General features: G+C 49.0%; 1 protein-coding gene across 1 annotated transcript; it reads right to left on the bottom strand.

Annotated features, from left to right (window-relative positions):
- Nucleotides 1-673: 673 nt before the first annotated feature.
- LOC137324941 (ankyrin repeat and SOCS box protein 17-like) lies at nucleotides 674-4,371 on the bottom strand. The gene is made up of 3 exons (XM_067989632.1): nucleotides 3,807-4,371; nucleotides 1,657-1,936; nucleotides 674-1,023 (listed from the first exon to the last, which is right to left on the bottom strand). The coding sequence occupies exons 1-3, from the start codon at nucleotides 4,196-4,198 to the stop codon at nucleotides 817-819; spliced, it is 879 nt and encodes a 292-aa protein (XP_067845733.1). The 5' UTR covers nucleotides 4,199-4,371; the 3' UTR covers nucleotides 674-816.
- Nucleotides 4,372-15,561: the final 11,190 nt, after the last annotated feature.

Genomic DNA, 15,561 nt, shown 5'->3' on the forward strand with positions numbered 1-15,561 from the left:
CCCATTAAACTCACCACAGAAAGTTAGGGCTGGTACTCACTAGCATAAGGACCCTTTCAATGAGGAGAATTATGTTGCCGCAATGCCACTCAACCTCTCCGGCCCAGAAGGGGAAGAGTTGAAACTGTGGAGTCTCATTAGAGGTTTTTTAAATATTAAATTTTAAGTTTTTTCTAACTTTTCCTTTCTGTCTCTTTTTTTTTCCTCTCTTAGTCCAATCTTTCTTTCCCTCTCTTTATTTCTCTTTCTGTATCTAATTTGACCTTAATTCACCCTATTTCCTTCTCCGTCGTTCCTCTGTTTCTTTCTCAATCCTTAAATCTCCGTTACCAGCTCGCGCTTCCAGCAAGTTAGGGCGCAAAAACATTTTGGGTGCAGGAACAAGTCTAACTAACAGGGCACAGCGTGAGATGCCCCACTCCAGCAAAATTCTGGGCCAAAGTTCCTTCAGAAGTTTGACTTGGGTGCATTTTAAAGTTTGTAAATGATTCGCTTTTTTGAATTTTAGTTGTAAATTCAGTTTTGGTGAAAAGTTTGAATGTCTCTTTGACGTTTTTAAATGAATGGTAAGGAAAAAAAAATAAAACAGCTCACAAAATTGCTGCAAATTCTGAGTTTATTGCATGATGTGAAGGGATAGAACTCGATGTAAAACGCAACACATGCTGTAATATTGAATCGGTTCTTTTTTCTCTCCTGAAGGGTCGGGTTGGGGTTTTTTTCTCTCTGTTGTCCCTGTCCCTGTCCCCAATCTGTTAAGCAGGACTGCAGCAAAGAGTGGGGGGGGTGGGGAGCGGGGGAGGAAGCCTTTTCAACTTATGTCTCCAAGTTCAAGTAATTCTGAAGCGATTTGGGAACCGGTAGCGAGGATATTCCACTGGGCAGCCCGTTGGTGGTGAGCAGGCAGCTTCTAATAGACATTCTGCAAAGGTGGAGGAGTTCGCATGGCTCTCGATATCGTGTCACAGGAATGTAATCCAACCAGTTAGAAACCAGAGGTTTGTGTCTAACACTGACACGTGCCTGCAAATGGAAGCAACAAGGGAGACTGCGTTACACTAACATCCATCCGTATCTTACTCATTAAAGCACAGCCTTGATCCTCTCTTATATCTTTTCTCACCAATGTTCTCTCCTCTCCCGAAGGTGTTGACTCGGTGCTGGGGAAGGGGGGGGGGGTTATGGTCCCGCAGATACTGGGCGTTCTCCGGTATCTCCGGCCCAAGGGACAAAATATTAACCCGGCGAGACTTTACCAGTGTCAGTGGTCTGTCTGTTCACTCCTGAGAGGCAAAGCAGCAAGGCCTGACCCAGTTCTCACCTAACACCCACATGTCAGATTTATCAGCAGTGTTGAAAATCACGATGGGCGGGGGGGGGGGGGGGGGGGGGGCGGGTTTCGATAAGAGTAGACAGGGAGAAACTGTTTCCACTGGCAGGAGGGTCTGGGAACTGAGCATTCCCCAGGTCCACAGGAGAGGAATATCAGGCTCGTCGCTCTAATGTTACAGCTTCCAAACCCGTCACAGGGGGGATTTTTGAAGCACGACGGATCCGTGTCTTAAACATGGCCTCGGACTTTTAAAAGCAAACAGGTTAAGCTCTAAACAAAAAAACAAGTCTTGGAATATCTAGCACGGCTGACAGCAGACCTACCTTAATCTGTGCGACGTGTATGCGACACATCGCTCTAACGCATAAACCTAGACAGAGTTTTGCCTCCTCTACTATTTGTGTTGACTCAAGGTCATCCACCAGTCCTACTGGTGTTGGGTAGAAGAGGATGATGAGGATTGTGGACATGGGCCTGTGCTCCCTCTCTAGTATCCCATACTGGAGTAAAATCTTCAGAATGTCTGATTGCCTGCTTTGAGCTACAAAGTGTAATGGGGTCACACCGCTCAAGGGGCTTGGACTGTACACTGGTGAGAAGGTTCTGAAACGCAAACAGGAAATTCAGAAACCCATCTAATAATGATATTTAAAGTAGCTTCTACGGTGTAATATTTATTCGCTTTTAAATGAGGCATGTTATTCAATGCGCACTCGGAGCAGGCCCCAAGAGAACATTCGTGCACAGCTTGCATTTATACAGCGCCTTTAACATAGTAAAATGTCCCAAGGCGCTTCACAGGAGTGATTATCAAACAAAATGTGACACCGAACCACATAAGGAGATACTAGGACAGGTGACCAAAAACTTGGTCAAAAAAGGTAGGTTTTAAGGAGCGTCTTAAAAGAGGAGGGAGAGGTGGAGAGGTTTCGGGAGGGAATTCCAGAGCTTAGGGCCTAGGCAGCTGAAGGCACGGCCGTCATTGGTGGAGCGATTAAAATCGGGGATGCGCAAGAGTCTAGAATTGGAGGAGCGCAGAGATCTCGGAGGGTTGTGGGGCTGGATTAGGATTTATGTTTATGTTCAGGATTTGTGCTTCATTTGGGTTTTGGTTGTCCCTCATAAACCAACTCAAATAAAACCGGGTCTGCACCTGAAACTTTAACTTCTCTCCACAGATGCTGCCCGTCCCGCTGAGTGTTTCCAGCATTCACTATTTCTATTTCAGATTTCCAGCATCCTCAGTATTTTTCTTCTGGTTTGAACAGTGCTGGGGAGGGGAGGGGAGGGAAGGGGAGGGGTGGAAGTGAAGAGAGGAGAGGAGAGGGGAGATCCCTCGGAAAGTACAGGCCCTCCTTCCCACACTCAGTGTGTTAGCTGTCGGCAGGGATGCTCTGTCTAGGCCTGTAGGAACCTGTCTGAAGAGCGCTCCCTTGGGCAGGACTATTCCACTTGGAACCAGTCAGTATAAACAAGGCTGGCTGGAAGTCAAAACAACAGCTACCTCCTCAGCTGCAGAATAGATGGCAGCTGAATCTCCCACCACGGGATCTAACTGTGTTTTGAATGATCCCAGTGGGGTTTTTTTTATTGCATTGCTTCAAACTCCAAACTCATGAAGCCACGAACCAAACCAAAGATTAGAAAACAAATCTGTAATTGATTATAATATTGATCGCCTGATTACAAAGACTCAGGCGATCTATATTATAACAGCAACTTGTATTTATGTAGCGCCTTTAATGTAGGAAAACGTCCCAAGGGGCTTCACAGGAGCCTAATAATTAGCTCTACACATATTGCACAGTAAAATTAAAGCAATACCCAGTCTACATCAAAGGCACGGCCAGAGGTGGATTGTTGAATGTAAGTGTCAGTGGGTAGCACTCTCACCTCTGAGTCAGAAGGTCATGAGTTCAAAGTCCCACTCCAGAGACTTGAGCACAAAATTTAGGTTGACACGCCAGTGCTGCACTGTCGGAGGGTCAGTACTGAGGGAGTGCCGCACTGTCGGAGGGGCAGTACTGAGGGAGTGCTGGCTGCAGTGTCAGAGGGGCTGTCTTTCGGATGAGATGTTAAACCGAGGCCATGTCTGCCCTGTCTCAGGTGGATGTAAAAGATCCCACTGCACTATTTTGAAGAGGAGTTCTTCCCAGTGTCCTAGCCGATATTTATCCCTCAACCAACGCCTAAGAACAGATTATTTGATCATTATCACATCGCTGTTTGTGGCACCTTGCTGTATGCAAATTGGTGGCCGTGTTTCCTACATTAAAACAGTGACTGCACTTCAAAATAAAGTACTTTGTTGGCTGTAAGGCACTTTGGGACGTCCTGAAGTCGTGAAAGACGCAAGTTCTTTTTCTTTTTATAAAATATAGGCAATGCACAATCTACATCAAAAGCATGGCCAGATGTGTATTGTTGAATGGAAGTTTTACACAAAGACTGACAGCAAATCCCAGTAAATTACCTCCAGATAAGTGCCAGCCGATTGCCCCGATCTCCCAGGTAGCTGACCGTTCTCTCCAATAGTTTCTCCACCAACAGGGGGCTGGGTTGCCGGGCAAACACCCAGTACAGGATGGTGTTGATGCAGATCTCTGTGAACTCCAAGTAGAAGCGGAGGCTGCTCTTGTCTCGGGGCCGGTGGAGGAAAGCGATGTAATCGGAGAGGAGGGAATCAAAGCCCAGCGCATCGATGTGTCGGAGGATGTGGGAGAGGGTGCGGTAAACGAGCGGCTCCCACTGGCGGATAAACAGCGGACCCAGTGACCTCCTCCCGGCTACTTTCTCCAGCAGCTCCCCGAACAGAGTCTGTCTCCCCCCCAGCACTTGACAGCACCTTTCAGCCTGGTCAGACATGCCCCTCCAGACACACACAGGAAAGTAGGGTTCAGCCCCGAGTTTCCTCTCACTACAGGCCACACGTCCGTCCCCCCCTCGTTTTCATAAAAGGCTCAAACCAACCGTGACATCTTCTTTTGTTACATAGACTGGATTTTGACATAGTTCAACCAGGTCACACAGAAAATGTCTTAAAAACATAAAGCATCTCAACCTTATGAAAGGGTTTGATACGGTAGACGTAGGGAAGACGTTTCCACTCAAGGGGAAGACCAGAACTAGGGGCCATAAATATAAGCTAGTCACTAATAAATCCTATAGGGAATTCAGGAGGAACTTCTTTACCCAGAGAGTGGTGAGAATATGGAACTCGCCACCACAAGGAGTAGTTGAGGCGACTAGCGTAGATGCATTTACGGGAAAGCTAGATAAACACGAGGGAGAAAGAAATAGAAGGATATGCCGATAGGGTTAGATGAGGAGGGGTGGGAGGATGCTCATGTGGAGCATAAATATGGACCAGTTGAACTGAATGGCCTCTTTCTGTGCTGTACATTCTATGTAAAGGTTTCATGGTGTTGACCATCTCTTGTGTTGGGTTTCCAATGTCTGCCTTTACTACATTTGCTTTCATTGTGTATCTCTCGCTTCTTTAAAGTTTCATCACTCCAAAATGATGATTTTAATCCAGTTTTTGACCGTCTTGCCTATGTCGGGAAGGTCAGATATCTCTGGTGGTCGCTATGAGCAACGACAATTCTATAAATGCATTGGTGAAAATTTCCTCTTCGTTACTGGTAATGAGATCAGAATTTGTTTTTTAAAATTCTTTCTTTCAGGATGGCCAGAAACATTTCGCTGGAGGTAGGAATATGGTAGAAGTGAGAAACAGGCCATTCAGCCCATCGAGTTCACCCTATTAAAGTTCACCCTAGTCTCCAATAACTAAGGGAGAGACCAAAGTAAACCTCACAGTGTCTGTACATCAAACCCCAAAGCTATTCTCACACCCCTAGGCATGGAGTTTGGTGAACTCTTGCCTAGGCAAATATAAATTATTCGTTTCCTTTCCAATTCCCGGAGTTTATTGTTGGAAAGAATTCCCACCGTGTGATTACAGTGTGGAGGGATTGGTCCGCTCAGTGCGTCTGACCGGAAGTGACCTCACCGCGCAGACATGCCAGCCAACATGGCGGCCGCCAGTGCTGCTGCTGCTCCCCCCCCCCCCTCCGCCATTTTGTCAACGTCCGGAAGTGACCTAGATCGGAAGACGGGCGGGGTCAGGTGACGGGGCAGTGCGGCCGATCGATGGGGCCTTTTCTGCGCCGCGCTGCATTGTGGGAAGGCGGGTCCGCCATTACCGTCTCCGTTCAACTGGCCCCTGGTGTTGGCGAAACCCGCCGCCTTCCCCGCCGGGGGACCGGCACAGAAAGAGGCCGCGGGGGTGGGGGGGGGGGGGGAACGGAACCGCCTGACGGCCCATCGCCCTCCGGTACCTCTCCCGGCACTCTGAACCCCTTCCCCATGAACCATTTCCCTTCCCAGTGAACCCCATGAATCCTTTTCCCTTACCATTGATTTATTGATCCAACAAATCCCAGTGAGATTAACAGCCTAGAAACTGTTTTTCTTTAATTTCCAATCTAACAATGTTGCTACATTGATGTATTGACTGGTCCCCCAATGGGACTCAAGACTGATTATATTTGGTCACCATCACTACAGTAGGGTAGAACTGATAACTGAAGAATAATAAACTGATACACGGTACAACTCTTTCCATTACTTTATAAATCGAGCATTACTTGTAGAAGTTGCCCACCTGTTCATCAAACTACTTATAGTTAGGTTGACCCTGCAATGTTGATTTTTCTTCAGTGGGGAAAAGCATCATTTTACCAAATAACTAGGCTTTAAAAGTAGTTACTTGGATGTGAAGCACTTTGGGACATCCTAAAGACCCGACAAGGTGCTGTGTAAATGCAGGGTCTTTAGTTCTACCCATGGGCTGGACACAAGACTCAACAGGCTACAAATTCAGGGTACGGTAACGCAGTGGTTATATTACTGGATGAGTAATCCAGAGAACGTGAGTTCAAGTCTCCCGGTGGCATTTTACCCATTTGTTTTTTTAAAAATCTGGAAATAAAAAACTGGCATCAGTAAAAGTGACTGTCAGATTGTTATTAAAAACCCAACTGGTTCATTAATGTCCTTGAGGGAAGGAAACCTGCCGTCCTTACCCGGTCTGGGCCTATATGTGACTCCAGTCTCACCTCAGTGTACTCTTCACTGTCCTCTGAGGTGGCCGAACAAGCTGCTCAATTGAACCACCACCTTCTCAGGGCAATGAGGGATGGGTAATCAATGCCAGTCATGCCAGCAATGTCCACATCCTAAGAATGAATTAAAATAATTACTGTTGGCCATTATTTTTTTTAAATAGCAGTGGAGTCATCAACAGGTTCATATAACATTCTTCTGTTTATTATTTTAAGGGCAACATTGGGCTGTTTATTTTAAATGGGATAACGTGTGAGGAATATCTTGGGACGAATCCATCGCTAATAAATGAAATAATCGGCTTGGGGCGTTGGCCAAGTCACAAAGTGTGACCCGGCCTCGGGTGCCTCCTCTGTTGATTCATTCAGTTGCATCTCTGACCCGATCCTGTTTGGGGGTCTCGGATCCCAGAGCCTGTTCGCTTCTGTTGCACCAGGCCGGCGATGAAAGCATCGATCTGGACCTGGAACAGTCTCTGGATCTCCCTCTGGTGTTGGGTGCGGTCGGGGGTCCGGTTGTAACTCGAGACCATCTGGCGGAGGATGCGAGCCTTCTCCCGCTTGGACATCACCACCCGGACTTGACCGCTGTCCCTGGGGCCGGAGGTGGCCACCGGGACATCGACAGAGAGCTGGCGCCGCCACTGTGAACTCCTCCTCCCGACACTTGGACTTGCCCAGATCTTGTCCATGTTCCCAGGGCACTCAGCCAGATCTTTCCACCCCGGCTCTCTAGCAGAGCAGAACCGAGGAGCAGCAAAGACGTGGGGTGAATGGGAAGGAGCTGAGCGGCTTCTGATCAATGGAGACCTTAGCGCTGGCTGATGGAAGCCCGGGTGCCCAGTTAATGTGGGAGATACATCATCGAAAGGGTGAGAAGTCGTCGGTCCTTTCTCTTTGGCCGAAGGGTGGTCACTGACTGGAACACAACGGCCATTGAATGGCCTCCACTCTGTGGCAAAGGACTCCAAGGATTTAGCAGTGAAGTCTAAGGACCGCTTGATTTGGGATTTAGTACTTGACCTTGCCTCCCTATCTTCAGAACAAACTATCACAGGTCCATCACTAACTGATTTACACTGAGGATCGGTTCTCCAGACCAATAATGTTCTTTGCACCCCAGAGTTTGTCTTGGATTCGCTCCTCTTACACCAGTCAGTACTCGCTGTCTGAAGACCCCTGGAGTCAGGAGGTGAGGGAGCTCCATCCCTGGGATTCACCAGAGGACCTGCCAACTTTCCCTTTCGGAATTCTGGCCCCTTTCCTTTCACGTCCAATCTTGCCTCCTCGCCAGTCCGCGGGTCCGGGTTGAAATGGGTTTTGTTCCTGTTACTCAGAGACCCTTCCCCGGTTCTCCAAAACCTCCTGCCCGCCTTCGATTCCTCGGCACCGGGGCGCCTCTCTGTTGATTCACTCCAAGCCCCCGAGCTATCTGTTGGGTCTGTTGAGGTCTCACACACACTGTGTCGGATGGGACGGTTGACCGGAGTTTCCATTCTGTTGGCCCTTTCACTTGGCTCGTTACCAAATGTGGCCAATTCTGAAGGCTGTGGGACACACTGCTTTGCTGGAATCCCCTCAGCTCTTGTAGATCTGGAAAGGTCCTTGTCCAATCCTTCCTCACCTTGGTGGCACTGTTCGCCCTTCAGACTCCAGTGACTGAGGTCTTTGCCCTCGTCTTGTTCCTCCTGAGGGGGTCTGCCCGCTGTCTGGTCTTTGTGGCCAGATGGAGGTACAGGGTTCACACTGTAACCACCGATAGCTCTGGTGACTCGCAGTGCCCTCCTCACCTTCTCCATCTCCCTCTCGATGATCAGCAAAGACCGAGCGCGTTGACTTTCGATCATCTCTACCTGCAGATCGCACCTTCTCTTCTCCTCGCCGTTCCTCCTGTGAGTTTGCAGGAGCTTCTCTCCCGCACTCCTTGCCCTGCCCATCATGAGCAGTCATCACATTGCAGATATCAAACGCGTTTACTCCGACCCAATCGCTGCAACTTCGCATCAACTTTGCATCAAACCCCTCTCCCGATCCATTTCTCCTTTAAGCATAAATCCCGGAGCTAATTCCGCCCAAGTAAAGTTCGCGGAGAACCGGCTCGGATATGCGCGGTGTGCACCGGCAGGGTGACTGATCAGAGGCTGCTCACCGTCAATATTATTAACTCTTTCAGGGCTATTTTTTAAAGAAGGATGAGATTCAACGGGAAAAATAAGGTTATTGTTAACGGGAAATAGTTAACAGCATTCTAAATTATTTCAAAAGCAAAATACTGCGGATGCTGCAAATCTGAAATAAAAACAGAAAATGCTGGAAACACTTAAGTCTGGCAGCATCTAAATTGCTATTTTTGCATTGCAGGTATTGCTTTAAACAAAACCTATTGCATTGTTCGAACTGCTGATTTGGGGCTTGAATTTTACAAAGAGTTACAATTGCTCTCTGACTAACCTCAGGAGTTTATGTGGCTGTGGGAGATCTGTGGGCTCAGTGCTCCCGAAGTGAGCTCCCCGCACAGACCCGGCGCCGCTGGGTTCCTCCTGTCGCCCCGTCCCTATCCTGTCCGAGAGGGTCACTGAGTCAGTTAACTCCATCTCCCAGAGTGCAGCCCAGGGACAGGCAGGGATTGAAACTCCGGGTACCCGCCTTTCCCCCTGACACTGGACTCAGTCTCACATTGTGTATCTCTGTGTATCACTCACTATTCTCAGTCTAAACTTTAACTATCTCTCTCTCTTGGTTTCTGGTATCATTCACTGTACTCAGTCACTCCTTTGCCTATCTCATTCTCTTGCTTTCTCTCTCTATCACTCAATGTACTCAGTCTCACCTTTATCCATCTCCCTCTGTTGGCGTCTTTTTGTCTCACTCACCGTATTCAGTCACACCTTTATCTATCTCTTTATGTTGGTGTATTTCTGTATCACTCTGCACTTAGTCGCTCCTTTATCCACCGTCCTTTGTTGGTTTCTCTGTGTATCACTATTAGCCATCTCTCTCTGTTGGTGTCTCACAGTGTCAATGTATCCAGTCTCCCCTTTATTTATCTCCCTCTGTTAGTTTCTCTGTGAATCACTGTACTCAGTAGCATTCGTGTCTAACGCCCTCTGTTGGTTTCTATGTGTCGCTGTAATCAGTCTCGCCTTTATCGCCCTCTGTTGGATTCTGTAAGTATCACTGTACTCAGTCACGCCTTTATCTAACGCCCTCTGTTGGTTTCTCTGTGTATCGCTATACTCAGTCACTCCTTTACTTATCGCCCTCTGTTGGATTCTCTGTGTATCACTGTACTCAGTCACGCCTTTATCTAACGCCCTCTGTTGGTTTCTCTGTGTATCGCTGTACTCAGTCACTCCTTTACTTATCGCCCTCTGTTGGATTCTCTGTGTATCGCTGTACTCTGTCGCGCCTTTATCTATCGCCCTCTGTTGGATTCTCTGTGTATCGCTGCACTCAGTAGCGTTTTTGTCTAACGCCCTCTGTTGGTTTCTATGTGTCGCTGCAGTCAGTCTCGCCTTTATCGGAGGCTTCCTCCTTCCTCAGGTGAACGTTGTTGGAAATTAAATCCTCAAAATGAAATTGCATTTATACATCACAGAACAATGCTTGGTGATTACAGACAGTTTTTTCAACTGCCCGTTGCCAAGGCAATCAGTGTGCAGACAGACAGGTGTTACCTGCAAGGTCTCCGAATATACAAATCACCAAAAAAAAACAAAAAAAAAAGAGATAGAGAGGTAGAAACACAGAAAAGACAGCAACTGACCCGTTATATTAAAAACAGATAACATTTGTTCGCTGGTGGGGTAACATGTAGCGTGACATGAACCCAAGATCCCGGTTGAGGCCGTCCTCATGGGTGCGGAACTTGGCTATCAATTTCTGCTCGACGATTTTGCGTTGTCGTGTGTCTCGAAGGCCGCCTTGGAGTACGCTTACCTGAAGGTCGGTGGCTGAATGTCCTTGACTGCTGAAGTGGGTGGTGTCCTCTCGTGTGATGGTGGTATCTGTGTCGATGATCTGGCATGTCTTGCAGAGGTTACCGTGGCAGGGTTGTGTGGTGTCGTGGACGTTGTTCTCTTGAAGGCTAGGTAATTTGCTGCGAACGATGGTCTGAGGTTGGGTGGCTGTTTAAAGGCGAGTAGTGGAGGTGTGGGGATGGCCATAGCGAGGTGTTCGTCGTCATTGATGACATGTTGAAGGCTGCGGAGAACATGGCGTAGTTTCTCCGCTCCGGGGAAGTACTGGACGACAAAGGGTACTCTGTTGGTTGCGTCCTGTGTTAGTCTCCTGAGGAGGTCTATGCGATTTTTCGCTGTGGCCCGTCGGAACTGTCGATCAATGAGTCGAGCGTCATATCCCGTTCTTACTAGGGCATCTTTCAGCGTCTGTAGGTGTCCATCGCGTTCCTCCTCGTCTGAGCAGACCCTGTGTATTCGCAGGGCCTGTCCATAGGGGATGGCCTCTTTGACGTGGTTAGGGTGGAAGCTGGAAAAGTGGAGCATCGTGAGGTTGTCCGTGGGCTTGCGGTAGAGTGAGGTGCTGAGGTGCCCGTCTTTGATGGAGATTCGTGTGTCCAAGAAAGAAACTGATTCTGAGGAGTAGTCCATGGTGAGCTTGATGGTGGGATGGAACTTGTTGATGTTATCGTGTAGTCTCTTTAGTGATTCCTTGCCGTGGGCCCATAGAAAGAAAATGTCGTCGATGTATCTGGTGTATAGTGTTGGTTGGAGGTCCTGTGCAGTGAAGAAGTCCTGCTCGAACTTGTGCATGAAAATGTTGGCGTATTGGGGTGCGAATTTGGTCCCCATGGCTGTTCCGTGTGTTTGGGTAAAGAACTGGTTATCGAAGGTGAAGACATTGTGATCCAGGATGAAACGGATGAGTTGTAGGATGGCGTCTGGAGATTGGCTGTTGTTGGTGTTGAGTATTGATGCTGTCGCAGCGATGCCGTCATCGTGGGGGATACTGATGTAGAGTGCCGAGACGTCCATCGTGGTGAGAAGTGTTCCTGGTTCAACTGGTCCGTGGGTACTGAGGTTTTGTAGGAAGTCTGTAGTGTCGCGACAGAAGCTGGGGGTTCCCTGTACGATGGGTTTCCGGATGCCCTCGATGTATCCAGAGAGGTTCTCACACAGGGTTCCGTTGCCTGATATGATAGGACGTCCGGGTGTGTTGGCTTTGTGTATCTTTGGGAGGCAGTAGAAGTCTCCCACGCGGGGAGTACGTGGGATGAGAGTGCGTAGGATGCTTTGAAGGTCTGGATCGAAGGTCTTGATCAGTTTGTTGAGCTGGTGGGTGTGTTCTTTGGTCGGATCTGCGGGTAACCATCTGTAGTGTTCCTGGTTGTCCAGTTGTCGGTATGCTTCTTTGCAATAGTCCGTTCTGTTCTGTATGACGATGGCTCCTCCTTTGTCCGCTGGTTTGATGACGATGTTGCGGTTGGTCTTGATAGCGTTGATGGCGTTGCGTTGTGCTCGGGTGACATTCTGGACTGTCTTCTGAGTGCGGCTGATGAATCTGGCATTGACGCATTTCCTGACATCCTGAGCATACATGTCCAGCTGAGGGCAGCGACCCTCCGGAGGAGTCCAGTGTGAACTCTTTCCTCTTTGGTTGCTGTACCGCGGATCCCTCTGTCTGCTGTTCCGGATCGTTGATTGTCTCATTGGGTTCGCTGTTGAAATCTTGGGGTTTGTGAGGACAACACAGTGTGCTGAGAGTTCGGTACGTGTGGGAGTTGAAGGGTTAATCTCTTTAAATCTAGTGCATATTGCTTCAACTGTTTAAGGTCAATTTAAAAGTTTAAATTTCTAAGTTTCTGTCAGGCTTCAGCAGAGAGCTGCTGTAGCAAGTTAATTGGTTAGCTAGATTCAATTGGTCCCTGAAGGTGGGGCAGGCCTGACTCATCTGAGTCTCAACTGTAGAAATACAGGGGCCTGTCAGTGCGGACAGCACGGTGTGAGGACAACACAGTGTGCTGAGAGTTCGGTACGTGTGGGAGTTTGGTGAAGTGGGGGAAGGAGGTGCTGCTTTGCCTTGCTTTTCCTGCAGAGCGGTAGTGGACCTGAGAGCGGTGAGCGGCGGGAGAGAGCGAGACCAGAGCGGGGATAAAAACAGCGCGGAGAGAGCGAGAGTTCAGTCGGTGAGCGGCGGGAGAGAGCGAGACCAGAGCGGAGATATAAACAGCGCGGAGAGAGCGAGAGTCCAGTCGGTGAGCGGCGGGAGAGAGCGAGACCAGAGCGGAGATATAAACAGCGCGGAGAGAGCGAGAGTCCAGTCGGTGAGCGGCGGTAAAGAGCGAGACCAGAGCGGGGATAAAAACAGCGCGGAGAGAGCGAGAGTTCAGTCGGTGAGCGGCGGTAAAGAGCGAGACCAGAGCGGGGATAAAAACAGCGCGGAGAGAGCGAGAGTTCAGTCGGTGAGCGGCGGGAGAGAGCGAGACCAGAGCGGAGATATAAACAGCGCGGAGAGAGCGAGAGTCCAGTCGGTGAGCGGCGGGAGAGAGCGAGACCAGAGCGGAGATATAAACAGCGCGGAGAGAGCGAGAGTCCAGTCGGTGAGCGGCGGGAGAGAGCGAGACCAGAGCGGAGATATAAACAGCGCGGAGAGAGCGAGAGTCCAGTCGGTGAGCGGCGGGAGAGAGCGAGACCAGAGCGGAGATATAAACAGCGCGGAGAGAGCGAGAGTCCAGTCGGTGAGCGGCGGGAGAGAGCGAGACCAGAGCGGAGATATAAACAGCGCGGAGAGAGCGAGAGTCCAGTCGGTGAGCGGCGGGAGAGAGCGAGACCAGAGCGGGGATATAAACAGCGCGGAGAGAGCGAGAGTCCAGTCGGTGAGCGGCGGGAGAGAGCGAGACCAGAGCGGGGATATAAACAGCGCGGAGAGAGCGAGAGTCCAGTCGGTGAGCGGCGGGAGAGAGCGAGACCAGAGCTTCCTCTGAGAGCGAGACTCTGAGACCAGCGGCAGTTCGGGGTGACGTCACCAGTCAGAAAGTGACGAGGCACAGGGGAGGCAGCTGATTGGTGAGTAGGTTCAGGTGAGTATTTCTACCATTTTACTGTAAGTAAAGTAATAAGAAAGGGAAGATCTGCAGGTTTTATAGCAGATAGTGTTTTTTTTTAGTGAACCTAGGTCCCTAGTATAGTTAACATTTTCTAATTTCAACGTAATTTAAAAGGGGTAACTAAGCTAAGGCAAGTCATGGCAGCAGACCTCGCACCCGTGATATGCTCCTCCTGCAAGATGTGGGAAGTCATGGACACTACCAGTGTCCCTGCCGACCATGTGTGCGGGAAGTGTGTCCACCTGCAGCTACTGACCGATCGTATCTCGGAGCTGGAGCTGCGGGTGGACTCACTGTGGAGCATCCGCGATGCAGAGAAACTCGTGGATAGCACGTTTAGCGAGTTGGTCACACCGCAGGTAAAGGGTATACAGGCAGGAAGTGAATGGGTGACCACCAGGAAGAGTAAGAGATGCAGGCAGGTAGTGCAGGGGTCCCCTGTGTCCATCTCCCTCTCAAACAGATATGCCACTTTGGATGCTGTTGGGGGGGATGACTTATCAGGGGAAGGCAGCAGCAGCCAACTTCCTGGCACCACGGGTAGCTCTGCTGCACAGGCTGGGAGGAAAAAGAGTGGCAGAGCTATAGTGATAGGGGACTCAATTGTAAGGGGAATAGACAGGCGTTTCTGCGGCCGCAACCGAGACTCCAGGATGGTGTGTTGCCTCCCTGGTGCAAGGATCAAGGATGTCTCGGAGCGGCTACAGAACATTTTGGAGGGGGAGGGCGAACAGCCAGCTGTCGTGGTGCACATAGGCACCAACGATATAGGTAAAAAAGGGGATGAGGTCCTAAAAGCAGAATATAGGGAGTTAGGAGGTAAATTAAAAAATAGGACCTCAAAGGTAGTAATCTCAGGATTGCTGCCAGTGCCACGTGCTAGTCAGAGTAGAAATAGGAGGATATTTCAAATGAATACGTGGCTAGAGGAATGGTGCAAGGGGGAGGGATTCAAATTCCTGGGACACTGGAAACGGTTCTGGGGGAGGTGGGACCAGTACAAACCAGACGGTCTGCACCTGGGCAGGGCCGGGACCGCTGTCCTAGGAGGTGTGTTTGCTAGTGCTGTTGGGGAGGGTTTAAACTAAAGTGGCAGGGGGTTGGGAACCTGAGCAGGGAGAGAGAGGAAAGCGTAACAGGAAGGGACAGAAGGTATGGAGTAATAGGTAAAGTGTTAAAAAAGGAAAAAGCAGGAACTAAGCGTCACAAAACAGATTTGAAAGTTCTTTATCTGAATGCACGTAGCATTCGTAACAAAATGGACGAGTTAACGGCACAAATAACTACGTATGGGTATGATCTTGTGGCCATTACAGAAACATGGCTGCAGGGTGACAACGACTGGGAATTAAATATGCCAGGGTATTTAACAATCAGGAAGGACAGGCAGGAAGGAAGGGGAGGTGGGGTGGCTATGTTAATAAAGGAAGGAATCACTGTAATACAGAGAAATGATATTGGGACAAAGCATCAAGATAATGAAACAGTTTGGGTGGAGATAAGGAATAATAAGGGAAAAAAAACATTAGTGGGCGTAGTATATAGGCCTCCTGATAGTTGCAACTCTGCTGGAAGAAGTATTAATCAGGAAATAGTCGGGGCATGTAATAAGGGAACAGCCATAATTATGGGGGATTTTAATTATCATATTAACTGGACAAATCAAATTGGGCAGAGCAGCCTTGAGGACGAGTTCATTGAGTGCATCAGGGATGGATTTCTTGAGCAGTATGTAACTGATCCTACAAGGGGGCAGGCAACCTTGGACCTGGTCCTGTGTAATGAGTCAGGATTAATTAATAATGTCCTAGTTAAGGATCCCCTTGGAACGAGCGACCACAACATGGTTGAATTCCATATCCAATTAGAGGGTGAGAAGGTTGATTCTCAAACAAGCGTACTGAGCTTGAATAAAGGAGACTATGATGGTATGAGAGCGGAATTGATTAAAGTGGACTGGGAAAATAGATTAAAGGGTAAGACGGTACATGAGCAGTGGTGTTCATTTAGGGAGTTATTTTACAACTTTCAAA

This window comes from Heptranchias perlo, chromosome 9 (assembly GCF_035084215.1).
Source record: "Heptranchias perlo isolate sHepPer1 chromosome 9, sHepPer1.hap1, whole genome shotgun sequence".
NCBI lineage: Eukaryota > Metazoa > Chordata > Chondrichthyes > Hexanchiformes > Hexanchidae > Heptranchias > Heptranchias perlo.

Bases quoted from the DNA above. Each gene is read 5' to 3' on its own strand.
- LOC137324941 (XM_067989632.1), bottom strand. From the start codon at position 4,198: ATGTCTGACCAGGCTGAAAGGTGCTGTCAAGTGCTGGGGGGGAGACAG. The intron at 1,937-3,806 runs GTAATTTACTGG...TTTGCGTTTCAG, and splicing joins CGGCTGGCACTTATCTGGAG to AACCTTCTCACCAGTGTACA. The intron at 1,024-1,656 runs GTAGGTCTGCTG...TTCCATTTGCAG, and splicing joins TACACGTCGCACAGATTAAG to GCACGTGTCAGTGTTAGACA.